Consider the following 19,121-nt stretch of genomic DNA (forward strand, 5'->3'; position numbering starts at 1 on the left):
AATTGTATATGATTGATTTGAACAACATCTGCCGCCCCAGTGATTTAACAGCCCTTCAAACCCCACAACAACAAGTTGATCCCCTGCTGTGCCTCCAACTCAACACCATGCACACCTTGCCTCCATTTCCATGTAAAAGGGAGACGTGAGGTTTTTTTAGAGCTTTCAGGCACCTTAAGTGCATTAAAAAAACACAAATACAAACTTTCAATGACTCCAAGAAAAAGATATGGTTGTCATATTGGTGGATTATACATATATGTCAAAGTAATGGCTATTATGTTCGATCTGAGTATTATGACAAAATGCTAAAACTGAAATTGTAAGGCAGCAGTATATGCAAGATGAACTACATTACCAAACACATCTTCCCAGACATATTCAGCCTGCCCCGAGGCAACAAACGGTTAGTCTTAAATTCAAACTGTGTCAAGATGAAAGCTTGGTTTTTTTACATGTGAATCATGATAATGTCAATGATGACTGGATGTTTGCACAGTATGTTTTTTGGAAATTTGCTCATGGAGATTGCATTATTTTTGAACTGCTTGTCATGTCGTGTATAATTAGTTGCTTGACTCTCACGTGAAGTGATGTATAAACTCTGTGAAGGCATACGGAAAAGGTTGAGAATATTGAAGGAGAACACCATGACAGTTTATTATTAATCTCTAAGAACAAGGACAAAGCTACATGTTCACATGATGATGAAAGAGAGGAAATGTCCCCGTGGTTTGTTGACATGCTGATGGCAGGTTAAACAGCATCAATCCACTGAAGCATCGTGCTCGGTGTGAGCAGTGTACAGTCAGCGGTGTCGTGGTAGGAGGAATGTTTACTTGGCACCCTTTCAATTTAACACAACAGAAAACATTGACTTGTTGCATCCATTCATGGCCACCATAAACCTCAAATACATCCAGGAAGATAATGATCCATGTTATAAAGCACAGTTTGCTTCAACACTCAAAGTCGAACTCAGTTGACTTCCGTTAACTATTGGCATTTTTCCAAACCGTTAAGAATACCCATGCCGAGCCATGCATGCAGCAAGCGACCGCAATCAGAGCTTGTGATGTGCTCGCAGCGTGATTTTTTCCACACGGCAGGATGCAACTGTAAAAGGTGTTATTTAGCAATGCTCTGCGCTCCACATATGAAACACTCTCAAAGGTTTTTGAATCCTGAGTTTGAGTTTAAAAGAACAGTGTGTAACATTTTGGAGGATCTTTTAGCAGAAATGGAATATAATATTCATAACTATGTTTTCATTCGTGTATAATCACCTGAATCTAAGAACTGTTGTGTTTTCGTTAGCTTAGAATGAGTCCTACATATATACATAGGGAGCGGGTCCTCTTCACGGAGTCCGCCGTGTTTCTACAGTAGCCCAGAACAGACAAACCAAACACTGGCTCTAGAGAGACCCTTTCACATTTGTACGTTACCTGAAGGCCACCGTAGTTCTCCGACATGCTTGTGAAACTGAGGTAACGTTAGCCACAGAGTGCAAAACCGTGGTAGCGCCAGCCACCGTCTGACTTTCATTGCTCCTAAAGTAGTGTTATTGTGGTAAAGATGGCCTCTGAGCTAGGCGAACGGTGTTACCCCAGTTTTGTTCATTTAGCGACTCACTTTACTGCAGTCTTGGAAAGGGAGGAGTGAGCAGAGGGGTACTCAGCTGGTTGCAATCTGCAACCACACCACTACATGCCGCCAAATCCTCACACTACCTTTAACAAAAGTAGACAGTCAGAAAGAAGCACATATTGAACAACAAAATAAATACAGTGGCAAATAAACTTGAACTGCAAGTAGACAATGATTACAATGATGTGTCTCTTGACAACACCCAAATCCCATGTGAACAAAAGTTGTTGCATGACTGCAGCAAAAATGGAGATCCATCAAAAACAGTCTCCGTGGCTCCTTTATGCTTCGTTTTCAAAGAAAATTCAAAAGGAAAAAACAGTAAGTTTGGGTGAAATGAGGGAGGAATTATGTGGTAATACTCTCAGTCGTGACACATTGCTCTGTTTTTATGTTTGCTCGCCATTTTAGACAGTTTTTGTTTAATTAGTATTATTTGTGCTGCTCACACCTGTCAAACATGTTTTAGATAATCTTAATGGGAATGCCTGGCAGTGGATTAGAAGGCAAACGATTACAACCATTAAACACCACATGCTGTATTATTTTATCTCCCGACTGTCAACACCAACTGGCCCAAACTGGAACGGAGTTGATCCCATTGGATGAGTCATTACACCCAAACCATAAATATTAGTGGTCCTAAAATTATAATGGTGTGTTCAGCCCCTAAAGTTTCTGTTTTGTTCTGTTTTTTATTTGTAGCCAGATATTTAATTCGGAAATTAGTAAATGTTTGACTGCAAAGAGAGAAATCTTCTCACCGGGGCTTTGTTATAAGCTCAGCCCCTAAAACAAGCTGCACAATCTAACCTCATCCGTAGCACCACATATACTCCATCCCCACATCCCACCTGACATCTTGGACTTGAGAAGAACTGTAGCTTTTGTGAGACTGTAAAGCCCATTGAGTCACTGCATGCGGCCCGTCTTGGGCTATTACAAATAAACTTGACTTGACTCGTATAGAACCCCAGTGTGCAATGACTGATTGATTGAAAAGCAGTGCTGTATTTCTATGTCAGAAGATGGGAGCAGAATGGTTGATTAGACACAGGTGCAAGGCAGCTGTCACGGCCCATGACCCCGCTGCTCACTCACAAGGAATGGCAAACCTTAGGGCTGTAATGGCCGTCTCCAGGATCCATTTTCTGGTCACATGGGCTCTGCCAGATCTCACCTTTCTTCATTTCCCTCCCCCTTTGTTCACCCACCCATACCTTCGCACAAACCTCTTTTGGCTGGAAGCAAAGCCATTCCTGCCTTGATTGGTTTCTATTCTTTGGCCTGTAGAGAAAAATGGAGTCAGAGGGGCCTGGAGGTGTGGGGGGGGCGGCTCATAAAGTACTCTTGGCCAGGGCAGATGTGAGAAGACAAAGTGATGTGGATAAATGTGAGCGAGACATATCGATGCAGAGCAGGGTTCAGGTGGTTAAATGGTACTGCTCGTCTTTTAAAACATGAGGACTCGAGATTAGTTTGATTTTGGTCGTTTGTTTGAAAAAGGATCACTTAAACGATCAGCGTCATTTGTTTTTTGAAATTGCATCGGGAAAACTTGCCCACACTAACTACAGTATATTTAAGCAAAAGCGTATTGCTTTTATAAAATGGTCATCAAATATGGCAAAGTGAAAGTTATAGACTCATTCCAATTTATATAGTTTTTATGCCTCCGCGCCGGTGAAAGACGTGGCCGGAGGCATTATGTTTTCATGTTGTCCGTCCAGTCCATTCTCGTGAAAACAAGATTTCTTCAAATTTGACACAAATGTCCACTTGGACTCGAGGATGAATTGATCAGATTTTGGTGGACAAAAGTCAAGGTAACTGTGACCTCACAAAACACGATATTTTGTTCATAACTCAAGAATTTGTATGCTAATTATGAAAATTTCAGTCGACTGTCTAACAGGATAAAATGATGAAGTGATGACATTTTGGACAGACATGGATGTAAACTGCATAATCTCTCTCGTGTCCATAGACTATATATAAGATTGGGACGTAGTCACCATGACTTCACCCATTGGTTTGTGGATTTTTGAAGCCTCAAGTTCGTCAACATCTTGGTATTTGGACGTTGCCGTGGCGTTTTTTTGCAACCAGAAGTGACACGAGAGGGTGGAGCTAAGTACAACCGAACGCTGAATAAGACGTTTTCAGATGACCAAAATGTTATAATTAACTTTCATGAACTGAAAACACACTGTGAAAGGGTTAAAGTTGTAAGATGAAAACACGAACAACTCCCAGACCGGACAACGCCGTGGTAGCGACCTGTCAAACACAAGGTAGCCACGCCCTAAAGCATCCCCTGCTTTATGATCTATTTGACTCTAAATGGGACCATAATTTACGAAATGAACATCATGCTGTATTGTTCATAACGGGAAATCAGTCCAAAGGCTTGGGAATGTCAACAGTACATGTTAACAGGATCTAACATAAGGTAATGCACTGTTGATGGTAGACTGAGCTCAGTGATTACATCTTTATGTCCCCCAGATGAAACCTTGTCTCCAGCTGGCATCGATCCGGCAGGTATCTGGCTGCCTGTTGCGGTGTGTTTTTTACCGTCAAGTGAAACTTCAGATGCCACTGTCTGTCAAGAGGTGTCTCCGCCGGTGACACGGCCAATCTTTGACATAATGCTCAGTCTGTCTCTCCGCAGTCCCAAGAAGGGGCTGTCATGCTTCAGCAGGCCGGATAATTATTTCCCTCTTATCCCTCCTTGCCAGGGCCAATCCTAGCCTTCAATAGAAGCCAGGGACCGCACCACTTCCCATCACCTCTTTCCGTCTCTTTTCTTCTCCATCTGTTTCACTTCGCCTCACACTCTGACTTCAAGACCCTCTTTTCCCTCAGTCTGTCTTTGTGTCATTCTCTCTTCCTTGTTCTGTATCCTCTCTAAGAATAGATATGCACAGAAAAAATAGCTCCCCAGTCTGACAGAATTGATGCTCAAAGTAGTAAATGTAGCATAAAAGATTGCCACATGAACATCTTTTTATAACATGGGTTGCCTTACACATTTTGCTCCCTACACATGTGACAAAGAACACATGAAATCTTGCTCTTCCTTTCATCCACGCAGCCTTATCTTTCTGTTGTGACATGAAGAACAATTACACAGTGTGAGCGATTTCAAGGAATTAGATGATTCTAAGAAACTGGTGGCTGTGTGTAAAGTCTGACTGCTGTGTTGTGACAGTGCTTACCTTCATCTTTTGTAACAAAGCAGGGTATTGCTTATTTGTGTAGACAAGGTTTTATTTTTTTAATTTCCATCATCTATATTCAAACACGTATCAACAATGCTTTGCAGTGATAATTTGATACCACCACAGTTTTTAGCTTTGCTTGGGGGAAAATGTGTATTCAGTGCATCCATCAGTTTGTCATGGGGCCGGATGTATCTAGTTCTCACGTCCCTTTTGGCCATTACATCATCTAAAGTAAATGGTGGGAAGCTAAGCTCAGTAGTTTCTGGTTCGGATGCAACAAGACAGGTGGATGACGTGGCATCAAGTCCACATAAAAGACATGCTAAGAAATCCTAAACACATTGACTAGAGGTGTGAATCTTCACTGGCCTCACGATTTGATCACAATTCACCTGTCAACAATCCAAACGCACAACGATTCTCGATGTATCGCATCCTCAGTTTTTACCCTCCATTTACTTTAGATGATGGGATGCCCAAAAGGGATATGAGAACTAGATACATCTGGAGCCATGACAAACTGATGGAAGTACTGAATACACAACACTTTCCCCCCACACAAAGCAAAAAACTGTGGTGATATCAACTAATACAAGAAGTCAGATAAATCTGAATTCCCTTTTTATCAATAAAGTGCTTTCAAAAATCAGACTACAACAGTCTATAATGAAAAGGGAGTTCAATACCAGTATCTGTGTGACTCACCTCCGTACATGCACATTACAAAAACAAAACATAAATCCCTCTGCAGTGCATTACAAGTGGGCTGTAATCTACAAAAAGGTTTTCACATAGCAGCTCTAAGACAGGGCACTTCCTGCATGCCTAAGGTATTTTACATTGCATTAATTAGCTAGTCAGTTAGTTAGTTCAATTTCCTTACTCATAACTCTTCTACTCTTACTTGGTTTAAAGCTGAAGTAGGCGAGATTGGAGTAAATATGATTAAAAAAAAGTTATTTTTATAAAACGGTAGCTATATCGTGACAGTAATGCATGAAACAAGTAACCTGAAAAACATCATGTGCCTCTGTGTCCTCCGGTGCTCCTAACGGCATCTGCAAGATTTCACATACCAAAGGAAAACAAGCAGTAAGAGCTGAACTGAGGTCTGCTGTCCAGCTGCCGTCTATGAGAGCCGGCTGTCAATCACTCGTGAACTCCGACCAAACGGTCAAACTAGGCAGCACTGATCAAATATGAATCAATATTATGTTACGTTAATCCCTTTTTCTCGCCTCAAATGTTTTCATAATCATCTTGTAGTGTACGGTTTAGCTGTAAAATGAGAAAGTTTGTGACTCCGCCGCCATTGTGAAATCTGGTGAAGGAACGGCAAGTTCCGGTCACATGACCAGAGCACAGCCAATAGGAACGCTCTCTCAATGAAATGACCTGTGATTGGCCAAAGTCTCCCGTCACGGGCTAGATTTTCTAAATCCTGAAAACAGAGCCATGAGGAGGAGCAGAAGTCTAGTTTCCTCTCGGAACACTTGGAATTACAACATGCTGAAAGGTTATTGTGGAATTTTTGACAATGATGCCAAAAATATACTGCCTACTGCCACTTTAAGTCACTGCATATCCCGACAGATCAAACCCACGGTTCAATTTCAGCCGCTACGCACATTTTGTTCAACCCAACATTGTTGAGACAGAGCAACTAATATCGGTAGCGAGAGCAACAAGCTAACGGACTGCCGTCTCTCAGCTCCGCGCTGATTTTTCCCCATAGACTTACATGGGGAAAGAGACGTCTTCAAATCAGTGGATAATGTTTTTGAGGTAACAAACACTTGAATAGCCCTTATTTAAATCATTAGGTTCCTTCCGCTATTCATGTGAATGAGCCCCGGACCGAAACTGGACCGCCAGTGCGCCTGCTCTATGGACCTCATGGATGCAGGTGATTGCCGGATGATCCGGGTAATTTTATACTTGGAGTCAAACTTTCTTTGCTTCATGCACCCCTGAGCAACTTTCATACTTTCCTATGAATCCAGTTCTCTTTATACATCCATGGGTGAAACACAGAGATCAGAGGAGAGGAGAGAAACAAGCGCGACAGTAAATTACAGCAAAACGCAGTAAAGTCTCACACTGAGCTGAAATGAAACCACCATGCGTCACCGCATCGATGCAGTATCGTTCATCGCGATGCATCGTAGAATCGAGAATTCTCCACACCCCTAACATTGACCATGTAAGTCAATTTACTCCTATCTCACTTGAAACTAGGACAGAAACAGAATAATCGTTTTCTCACCAACAGCCGTCCCGTCATTCCAAGAAGTGTGATTAGAGCCAGCAGGCCTGCCTTGATTTGGAAGCCGTGCATGTTAACCTGTGGCCCCAGGGCCGAGCGCGGGGCTCCCGGCAGATCGAAAACAAATAAACAAGGCCTGCCAGAACAGGCGGCGACAGTACAGCCTGTCTCCAGTAGATAAGACAGAACAATTGCCCTTAATAGGCCACAGAGAGACACACACCCATCTCCAGCCCTGCCTTTTTCTACTCCTATCTGCTGGCTGGTAACAAAGGAAACACGATGCTTTCCCTTTTCTTTCTTTCCTGCAGAGAGATTAGTGGCGCTTAACAGGGGTATGGGCATGAAAATGTGTATTTGAGTGATAATTCGGCAACGCACGCGCAACTCGTGACAAGGAGCCGCGCAGAATGAGGGGGAATACAATGCTTTTATTCCCCCCTGGGTTGAAACTTGGAGGAGAGAAGTACATCATTGTCTACTATGTTTCAGTCCATGGACGGAGTATGAAAACTGAATATGTGACGTTGCTTTCCAGTGTTGTCTTCATATTACAGTACATACAGGTGACCATCGATGTATAATTTGATAGCTGTATAATCAGGCATGTCCTTGTCCACAATAAAAACACATTTTGTCAAACCTGCACACATTTCATGACAACACACAGGCAGGAGGAGTACAACACAGGGCCACGTGAGCATGTCAAATCATCTGGGTTACATTTCTTACTTGTCCTGAATGCACTTAGTGGGGCGCATAATAGCAGGCAGAAAAGCCTGTTTCCCCTGTGAAGGCCCTTTTTTGACTTTGACGCAAAAAGAGCCTTGGCAGGGATTTGCAACGCCGGCAGCAATGATCCTATTTTGTAAAATTTGAATCATTTCACCGGCACCCAGGTAGAAGGCACCGGCTCATGCCGTAACACCGCCTGAAAAGAACACACAAAGATCCTCTAAAAAGAGCGAGCTGGCACATTATACTCGATGCCTTATGCTGAGCTCTGATGAAAGAAATCCACCCCGCTGCCAAGTTAGCTCACCTGAAATGAATGCCTTTAAGGAAAGAGGCAGTACTCGCTTCTGTGACAGGAGGTAAAATGCTACAGAGTGTGATGTTGGAGATTTTAGGCGGATTGGAGTGTGCAATGCTATTTCATACCTTAAGGCTGGATTTCTGAGCCAATGGAGCGGAGCAGTTTTCGACTTTTGATTGGAGAGGGCATCAAACCAAAGAGATTGACCCTAAATTTGGCTCCCATTCTTTGAGCCAGTTCATCATTGTGGCATTTTTAACCCCATACATACCGGTACCTTGCTAAGAAAGAAGCAATATACTGCATTTTAGAACAAATGTGCACTGCGCAGTCTACCACAAAAGGGCTTGACCAAAGTATATATTGCATTTTAGAACTGAATGAGCCGTCATAGGAGATAACATGATTAGAGAGATGAATAAGATGCACACATTTTTGCCTTTTCTGCTCTTTTACCTCCAGTGTCTCTGCATATTTTCAATTTAAGGCTGTGTTCCCTCCGGGCACGCAGTTTTTAACCGCGTTATCTCACTTCACATGGCAGTGTGGTTGTGTGTGGTGTTGTAGCTCTGGATCTGTGATCTTTACTTGGAATAGGCAGAAGTGGTAGAACTTTTACATCCAATGTTTGCTTGTTTTCAGTTTGTACAAGGAAAATAATGTTCCTCAGGCTGTAAACTTGCTTGTAAACCTAAACCAGAGAAATTCTAAGAAAAAAACAACAACAAACTTGGAGCAAAGTGCAACTCCTTGCCACATCCTTATTTCTATAAACAGCATTTACTTCTGTGCCAAGCGACATAAATCATGTCTTATGTATCATTAATATGCATGGGTGTCAATAGGAGACGCATGAATGGAAGAAAAATGGTTCTTCCCAATAGAGACAGAGTTGAAAAATGGGCTGCAAATAGGGCGAGAATAGAGTCTTCTCTAGTGAGGCTGCAAAAAGGCACCTAAATCTCTGCTGCCCCCCAGTGGGGACCAGATAATGCTCTGTGTGTGTTTGTGTGTGTGAGACCCTGAGTCAAATCCTCTAATACAGTATGTGAAGACTTACCAACCCAAAACCTTATGTATGTATGTAAAGTCACCATTGTATAAATACATTAATATCATAAGGTGGTGTCCCATATTGTTGTGGCTCAGCGTCTACTATCTAACATGACATCATGGGACAACATTGGAGTGGGCAAATATACTGCTTTATGCAAATGTATGTATATATTTATTACTGGAAATCAATTTAACAACACAAAACAATGACAGATATTGTCCAGAAACCCTCACAGGTACTGCATTTAGCATAACAAATATGCTCAAATCATAACATGGCAAACTGCAGCCCAACAGGCAACAACAGCTGTCAGTGTGTCAGTGTGCTGACTTGACTATGACTTGCCCCAAACGGCGTGGGATTATCATAAAGTGGACATTTCTGTAAAGGGGAGACTCGTGGGTACCCATTGAACCCATTGTCATTCACATATCTTGAGGTCAGAGGTCAAGGGAACCCTTTGAAAATGGCCACGCCAGTTTTTCCTCGTCAAAATTTAGCGTAAGTTTGGAGCGTTATTCAGCCTCCTTCGCGACAAGCTATTGTGACATGGTTGAAACTGATGGATTCCTCAGGTTTTGTAGTTTCACATGATGCCAGTATCTTCGTTCCTTAAAGAAATTATTGACGTTAAAACTAAATTGCGTTAATGCGTTATCACGTTAACTTTGACAGCCCTCGTTTTAATACTTTAGTAAATTTAATATCAGAAAATTACTTCTGATACTTAAGTACAGTATATATCAGACACTTTGAAACTTTTACTCAAGTAATGTTTTAATAGGTGACTTTAATTTTTACTAAAGTAATTTTCTGGTTAAATATCTTTACTTTCACTCAAGTGTGGCTTTCAGGTACTTCATCCACCACTTTTTAAAACACACGTACAGCAGTTTGAAGCAAATCTATTGCAGATCACTGGTGGTCAGGCTGACAGATTAACAGTACATACACCAATTCAAGCCTAGAGATTTGGTCAGTAATATTCAGACACACATCTCTCCTTCATTTCTTTTTAAAGTGGCTGTGTACAAATTCATAGTGGCAATGTTGACCTCGTGCTCCTGCTGCGGGCCACACCTGCACAGGGCGGTGGGGCAACACACACTCAACACATAGCCCTAAGGCAGCCCATAATATAGACACATACACACACACACTCTGTGAACTGCAGATCACACATAACAGGCTGTCAGAAGAACTGTTTGATTCGCTGCTGAGGTTTGAGAACCAACGAGCCGGTATCATTTCACACCTCTTTCTTTCAGTCTGGTTTTCTCTCCCGCCGCTGAACTCTCATGCAGTCTTCTCGCTGTCTGACGCTCTTCACACATGTGCGTTCACGCCGACCACTGAGTTGGCTTTATCACTAATGTTGTAGTTTTCTTATAAAAGCGTGTGAATGTAGCTTTTTTTCATTCAACTGTGCAAGTGTGTCTGTAAGTACATCTGGAAGCTATGATCACCCACATACATGTCTGCAACACGTGCAGGTCGTGCACATCAGTGCGTGGTGAATGTGTGACGGAAGCAGATTCCCATCAGTAGTGTGGTATCACTCCCAGAGACCGAAATGAACTACATGGATACCTTTAGGCTTGACTTGTCCTTTACATTGGATAGCCACTGTACATTAAAGAGGCACTCCAGCAATTTTTACGCCTGAAGATGAGTGTACTTGTCACGAGGAGTGCTGCACATCCTGAGATAACAGTTGGATAATGTCATCGGTGGCTTTTTCTAAAGCTTTCTACAGTCTAAGAAAATAACTATGCTAATAACTAAAAATATGTCATCGGGGTTATCTCAGATTGGGCTCATGACTTAAAACAATTTAACAGAAAGCCCATGTTATGAACTCAAGAAGTGGAGTTTGAAAGCAGGGTTCAACAGAAGATAAGATAAGATGAACCTTTACTAATCCCCGGGGGGAAATTCAGGTGTCAAAGCAGCAAGCCAAAAACAGCAGACAGAGTGAAACGCAGGAGAAGTACAGGTGTACAAGAATTATAAAAAAAACAATCAATAAAGATACGTGTGTGATATGATATGTTCAGACTATAAAGTGGTATATGGGATGTATAGTGTAAAGTGCGCCAGTGGTTAGAGTCCAAGGTGGTTGCAGATAGTGCAGATATATGCAGATAGTGCGTGTTTAAAGTTTGAAGTCCTCATAGTTCTCATGTGGGGGTCAGCCTTGGTTGTGGAGCCTGATGGCTACCAGCATGAAGGAATGACCCAGGCGCTTTGTGTTGTGCCGAGGGGGGATGAGTCTGTGGCTGAAGGTGCTCCTCATCATGACTAGCTCATCGTAGACAGGGTGGGAGGGGTTCTCCAGGATGGCATCCAGCTTCCTCCTCATCCTCCTCTCTGCCACCACCTCCAGATCATCCAGTTCGGATCTAACTACAGAGCTAGCCTTCCTCACCAGCCTGTTCAGTTTGTTGGCATCTCTTGTGTTGGTGTTACCCCCCCAATATGCCACACCAAAAAAGAGGACACTGGCTACTGCAGACTGGTAAAACATCTGCAGCAGTCTATTGCAGACATCGAAGGACCTGAGCCTCCTCAGGAAGAACAGTTTGCTCTGTCCCTTCCTGTAGAGGGCCTCGGTGTTGTCGGTCCAGTCCAGTTTATTGTTCATGTGTACTCCCAGGAACTTGTAGGTGTCCACCACCTCCACCTCCTCCCCTCGGATGGTGACGGAAGTTGGGGGCTTCTTCTTGCTCCGCCGGAAGTCCACCGCCAGCTCCTTGGTCTTTCCGATGTTGAGCTGGAGGTGATTGTTGTCACACCACCCTACGAAATTCTCCACCAGGGCTCTGTACTCATCCTCGTTGTCATCCGTGATGCAGCTGACAATGGAGGAGTCATGGGAGAACTTCTGTAGGTGGCACGTACCCGAGTTGAAGCGGAAGTCGGAAGTGTAGGTGGTGAACAGGAAAGGTGACAGCACGCTTCATCGCGGTAGACATCAATGTATACCTGCCCAAAGTCAATTTTTACTTACCCCTATGCAGGTTGTTTTATTTATTAGCGGTTATCAAATAACAAAGACTAAAGTTAATTGTGTTGTTTAAACTTTAAGTAAATTAATGTGGAGTTTCGCCCACATCCTCTAACGCCACCCAACTAAACTCCTGTTTCCAGGATAATTGAAATGCTCGCTTGCACTTCAGCTTATAAACTTTGTGTTTACCCAGCCGCCATTTTCTCGCAAGTGCCTGATCGGTACTGCACATGTGCAATAGGAAGCGAGATGAGATCTTTTCTTATTTCCCCAACTTATTAAAAGCGCAACGCTAAACTATGACAGACAGTTATGCACTAATACAAAATATACTTTTTTCTACAAAAGAGATTGTATTTCTTATAATGGCTCCCATATTATAAAACATTATACAGTAATTGGACACTTCAGATCTAATCTTGTTCAAGGCTTTAGTTATTAGTCTGATTGAGCACAGAACGTACTGTATATCAAAGTGCAAGTAACCATAGTGACGATGCTAACTCGCTGATGAAATCACTTTAATCTAGTTTCAATTGATTACAACAAAAGCCTACAAAATGGATAATAATTTGAGAACACCCTTTCTTTTGTCTTTGATAAGTGGCCATCGTATAAGTGAGAAAATTCAAACTGATGTTGTACTACAGAAAAAAAAAACTACCATTCTCTGCCTCCACCTCATCCATTATTTAAATACATTAGAGCACCTCATCATGTATTATTATTACGAGTAATCTGGAGGTTGTGATTCATTTTCTTTGTTTTTCATTTGAACATCTGAGTCGTGTTCATTTGCAGTTCGGGGCTAATGTTTGCCTGCCTTCTCCCCTTGTTTTATGCATTCCTGGTCACATCCCCATGCGATATACTTAATCAGCATGAAACAGTTCTCTGTGTTGACCTAGCCGCTTGCTCAATTTCTTTGTGTGACGTCTCAAGTCTTTATGCTGCTGCCTACATCTCTGTTTGTTTTGGAGCTCTCTCCTGGTCTTGTCATTCTCCGCTGTTTATAAGGAGATGCTCATTTGGATAGCACATCGAGGACAATGCCGTGGCTGTCGCTCTGATAGCTATCCAAGTCCTTGATCTCCTCTCCCTATAAACATCATTACCACACACTGAAAACATACACATTCACAACGGGCGCACACACACACACACACACACACACACACACACACACAAGCTGCTCATCCAAATCGGCGCTAACAGATTAGCAGTGATTATAAACAAACATGGAGGATTAATCCTGTGTGCTCTCAGTCTACTTTTCCACTGAGCTAGCCAGGGTAATTACCAAGTGCTAGATTGTTAGTGTAATCGCACGCACGCACACACGCGCACACTGGCTGCCTTGCTTCACTACTTAGTGGTATCAGTTTCGTGCTCATTTTGTAAGAAAGTTGAAGATATCTTTTTTGCAAAGAAACTGCAAGACAGCTGAAGTGAACATCATAGTACCGACAGTGAGATTGTTTGGCACAGCTTGGCGTGTTCAAAACTCAAAGGTTTGTTCTTGATAGCTGTTGGGGGGAAATGTGGAATCATGACAGCAAAGGACATCTTAACATTTTGCGAATATTGAATTTGAATTGAGTGGCTAGCAGGGTGGGAGCTGACTATTGGACCTCTGCAGGTGATTCTATTTTATTCTTTTACCAGCCAGTCAGATTTTTTTTACCGTTCAGTTTTAGAGGCTAAATATGATACATGGCTCAGCCACATTAGAAGGTTTTAAAAGCAGCCAGGTGTTCAGCTTCTTCTGTTTGTCATGTCACCACTTCCCATTGAAATATTGCTTTATTATTTGGCCCCAGTGTTTGCCTCTTTCACCTGCTGCTGCCCTCTATAACTTCAACAATATATTACTTTATTCCACCTCCAGTGTGACAGTGTTGTATAGCCTCGGGATGCACGACCTATTGTACACAAAGTTGGTGGTGAGGCTGCTCTACTAAATGTTTCCCTTCGTGGTGAGATTTCAATCTTGAAACAATTAGTTTTGCGCCGATGTGTTTCCAGCTGTACTGGGCATATACGAGTGTCACTATGAGAACTTCGCAAAGGATTTGTCAATGCTTGACTGTTTTGTGCTTCAGTTTGGACCATAGACTGTATATAAAGATAGACGACATGATATCTCCCCAAAAGTGAAGCCAAAACATCTTGATCGCCCCCTAGTGGCTGGCTGCAGTATAGGTCCTAAATCCTGCCCCCTCCATGTTAGCGGATGGGACAAACTAAAAACTAAAAAGTCAAAGTACATGTCAAATACATTTTTTCCAAAGAGATTCTGTCCCTTTAGGTAGTTCTTATCATGCTAATGGATGTTCAAGTGTTTATTTTTCTAATAAATTTGGTTTATGTATGCTATAAAAAAGGGGTGAGACGTCATGATTGACAGCTGTGATTGATAGCTGCTCTGAGGGAAGTGGTAGGGCAGCCGGAGGCTTGGGAATAGTACGAGAAAGGAGTTGACAAACTTTGTTCACCCATCATTATGAATGTTGGACATTACAAATGTTCATTTTTTTGTACAATACTGCTTTCCTTTTGTTCACAGCTGTGTCTCCACCACTGGATTATTTAATAATGTATTCTTTGTCTTCTCTCACAGGTTGAGGCCATCCTGGTCAACATCTTTGGCGGGATCGTCAACTGTGCCATCATCGCCAACGGCATCACCAAGGCCTGTCGAGAGCTGGAGCTGAAGGTGCCGCTGGTGGTCCGGCTTGAAGGTAAATCTATGTTTTAGCCTGTCTGACCCTCTTAGCAAGCCGCCCCCCACTGACACTCACACAATAAACAATGCACATCATCCCCCTCACATCCACGGACCATTGATCTCCATCTAGGCTGGATTGAAAGGACTTGACCTTAATGAGGATTTGATGATGCTGGAAAATGACATTGGCCTTAAAGCTACTATTTAAAAACCAAGTTCACACCTCCAGCACTTGTCACTCATTTTTGATGAGCTGTTTGCATTCACCTGACATACATCTATTTCTTTCTTAATCAGGTTTTTTATTGTTTCCTTAAGAAAAATTACTACAGCAACATGAACCATATCAAATAACATAATATGTACATATGATAACATATGATAACTGTAAATTGAAAAATAAATTATTAAAAAACAAAGGAGAAAAAAATGGTAGTAGTAATAATAATAATAATAATAATAATATATTATATAATTATAAAATATATACATAGATAATAAATTAATTAATTAAATTAAATCTAAAAAAACGGGAAAAAAACATCATGCATGAATCTTAAAAAGCCAGTGCTTTTATTCACCATGTCTTCAAATGGGTCTTTCCCTGCAGCTGAGGTTATCGCTGTGACCTTCCTGACCGCTAGCCCCAACCCATATGGCCACTAGCTTTAACTTCCATGGAATAAAGCATACAAAACCAGGTTTATAATGACTGATAATGTAGCCAGTTATATCACACTTTAAATGTATTTATTTACTGTTTTGAAGTGACAAATGCATAAATTATAGTGTAATTTGTAAACAGCTGTGAGTGCTGCAGGATTTACAGGCCCCCTCTTTCCCACCTTGCTTTAAACTTGGGAGCCATTGTATTATTACTGCTGTGCTCTCTGGAGCCTATCCATCTTCATTGTGGCCCAGCGTCCCAGTAAGAACAGCAGTGCATTTCTCAAACGTGTCACATTTTGCCGCACCCGTCATTAGTGCCAGCCAGAATAACAGTAGAGATGGCACTGATTGGCTCACCTTTCACCTGTGTATGCTAATGAAACCTGTTCGGTTGGGTGTGTGTGGGTGTGTGCGGGATGGCAGCGGTGACTCCCGGAGGCGCGGGGCCAGTTGGTGGTTAGCTTAATTGTCAAGATCCTGCTGAGTGGTGTGTCCGGAGCAGAGAGCAGGGGAGTGTGTGTTTGTGTGTGGGTGTGGGTGTGTGTGTTTGTTAGCCCTCAGCCCTTCATACTGTATGTCCTCTCGCACTCTGCTAATATGGTTTGTAGGTCAGGGCGCGTAAGCTGTTTCTAGAACCCCACTGTGCACCGAGGCACTACAGTGCAGTATAAAGAGGCATTGCTGTTCAGAGTGTGAGCGGAAAGTTGAGTTGTCATATTAACACCTGAAGGTTTTGTTGTCAATCAAATGAGGCCTGTTGTTGACACATACGCACCTAGAGAGAGTTACGTTTAGCAAAGGATAATGATCACCATCCCTTAAGAATTTGTGACATTGTTTTCACTGTTTCCCCCTAAACAAAAGCAAACTGTTTCTTTGGTCTGAAATAACTTTGAACCAAAACTGAAGCTATAGCAAGAACAGATGTGTGGCTTAAAGCCAAATCCCACAAATTACCACTGCACACAACACAAAGTTAACACGTACAAATCGGTGCCAGGTAGGGCTGCAACTAGGGATGTGACGGTGAGGAAAATTTCCCACCGGTTAATAAACGTGTAACAACATCAGTGTTATCGATTACACTGGACATTTTACAAGAAAAGATGACGGTCAATATGTGTAGCGCGCTTACTTTGATCTTTACCGTCGTGTGGCTGTGTCTGGCCTCCCCGGTCCAGCTTTTGCTGCGGGACAGCAACGGTCAACCTGGCACCGTTGTGCCGCGCACATCGGCTGTGACCGCTCTGTCTTCCTCACCTCGATAACCTTATTAACGTTACGGTTCTCTTATAGCATTGGGTTTAAATCTGAAATATTGCCAAATAGGCGCGTTTTGCTTTTCGCTTCGACACCAAATCTGAACCAAAACGACGGTGGGGGGCGGTGGATACGTAATGTAATCGGTGTGTTCCCGACCACCGTGTAACGCCGGTAACAACGACTACCGCAACAAGCCTAGCTGCAACTAACAAGTTTTTTCATTATCGATTAATCTATAGTTTATGAAATGTCAGAAAATAGGGAAAAATGTCCATCCCAGTTTGTCAAAGTCCAAAGTAATGTCTTTAAATGTCTTGTTTTGTCAGTCCAAAACCCAAAGATCTTCACCTTAACCCTCCTGTTGTCTTCCCGTCGCCCATGCAACTTTTGCCTGGTTTGACTGTTTTTAAAGCATACATTATAAATTATCACCCAATTCTGTATTACACCTTTTTGGCCAACTTCATTCCAACTCATTACCACGAGTTTTACATTTTTTTTGGAATTCATGGTCACTAAACCTAATTTATATGAAATTAAAAAAGATCTGAAAAATATCCGAAAAAAAGTCTGAAAAATAGATCTGAAAAAAGTCTGAAAAAAAAAATTATGAAAAAAAATATCTGAAAAATTTCTGAAAATAAAAGTCTGAAAAAAAAGATCTGAAATAAAAGTCTGAAAAAAAGATCTGAAAAAAAGATCTGAAAAAAAAGATCTGAAAAATGTCCGAAAAAAAAGTCTGAAAAAAAAGATCTGAAAAAAAAGTAAAAAAAAAAAAGATCTGAAAAATGTCCGAAAAAAAAGTCTGAAAAAATGTCCCAAAAAAAAGTCTGGAAAATAGATCTGAAAAAATTCTGGAAAAAAAAATTCTGAAAATAAAAGTCTGAAAAAAAGTTAAAAAAAAAAAGATCTGAAAAATGTCCGAAAAAAAAGATTTGAAAAATTTCGGACAAAAAAAGTCTGAAAAAAAAGATTTGAAAAATTTCGGACAGAAAAAGTCTGAAAAAAAAGTCTGAAAAAAAGATCTGAAAAAATTCTGAAAAAAAAAATTCTGAAAATAAAAGTCTGAAAAAAAAGATCTGAAAAAAAGTAAAAAAAAAAAAAAGATCTGAAAAAATGTCCCAAAAAAAAGTCTGAAAAAATGTCCCAAAAAAAAGTCTGGAAAATAGATCTGAAAAAAGTCTGAAAAAAAAAATTCTGAAAAAAAACATCTGAAAAATTTCTGAAAATAAAAGTCTGAAAAAAAAGATCTGAAAAAAAAGTTAAAAAAAAGTCTGAAAAAAAAGATTTGAAAAATTTCGGACAGAAAAAGTCAGAAAAAAAAGTCAGAAAAATTAGGTGAAAGACATCCATATTTATGAAGTTTGAAAACGTGTCAATTTGACCCGAAGACAACAGGAGGGTTAATATGATATAAAACTAAGAAAAGCAGGTAATCTCCATATTTTCTGCCATTTTTGCATGAAAAATTACTTTAACGATTGTCTGTCGATCAACTAATCCCTGCAGCTACAACGCCAGATCAAATACTCAAGGTTTTAAAATATGCATCTGTGTAATTTATATCCGTTGTCTGTGTTCATGTGGCTGAAGAGTGAGTACACAACTCCTGAAACGTGTCGCCTCAGAAGCGACCGGGTTGGCAATCAAAGCGGACCCTTAATTAGTCGCCACACATTTCTTATACGAGGCCGTGTAATTCAACCTGACTCACAAACAGGCTGAGTCCAGAAGGTCACTGCTGGCGGTCGGTCCAACCACGTTTTCCTGGCCCGGGCCTAATCCAAGCTTTAGCTGTGGGTCATTACATCCTGGGCCCGCAGTCTTGTGGAGAAGATTGGTTCAGAATCAATCAGCTCAGCTTGCTAGGCTGAGTGCAGGGCAGTGAGAACGGCCCAGCGCTCTTCAACGGGATCAGAATGGATTAACTGGCACACTTTTAATTGGGAAGGCTCTTTTTAAAAGGCCTGGGTTGATTACATTGGTGGAGAGTTATGTATTCCCACATGTGGAGGAGAAGGGGCCATGTTGTCTAGATGCTGATAGGGTTGAATTAGCTGATAGGGTTGTGGACTGATAGAGAGTCCAACTAAAACGCACCCAGTTTGTGGGCTACAGTCTTAACACTTTAAATTCATTCAACGTGAATTTAGGCCACAGATTCAGCACAGACGGTATAGACACACAAATATTTAAGGTGTTGATAGGAAGAGAT

At 41.6% G+C, this 19,121-nt stretch overlaps 1 protein-coding gene across 4 annotated transcripts in view; it reads left to right on the plus strand.

Moving 5' to 3' along the window:
* suclg2 (succinate-CoA ligase GDP-forming subunit beta) overlaps positions 1-19,121 on the plus strand; it is a 131,957-nt gene that overhangs the window by 102,157 nt on the left and 10,679 nt on the right. For all 4 annotated transcript variants that reach the window (XR_012591598.1, XR_012591600.1, XR_012591607.1 and 1 more), the window contains exon 10: positions 14,867-14,987. Coding sequence is in view for 1 of the 4 variants with exons in the window: in XM_074617390.1 (XP_074473491.1) it covers positions 14,867-14,987 (121 nt within the window). In the remaining 3 variants the exon portion in view is untranslated. The remainder of the gene's footprint in view (positions 1-14,866; positions 14,988-19,121) is intronic.

This window comes from Sebastes fasciatus, chromosome 1 (assembly GCF_043250625.1).
Source record: "Sebastes fasciatus isolate fSebFas1 chromosome 1, fSebFas1.pri, whole genome shotgun sequence".
Taxonomy (NCBI): Eukaryota; Metazoa; Chordata; class Actinopteri; order Perciformes; family Sebastidae; genus Sebastes; species Sebastes fasciatus.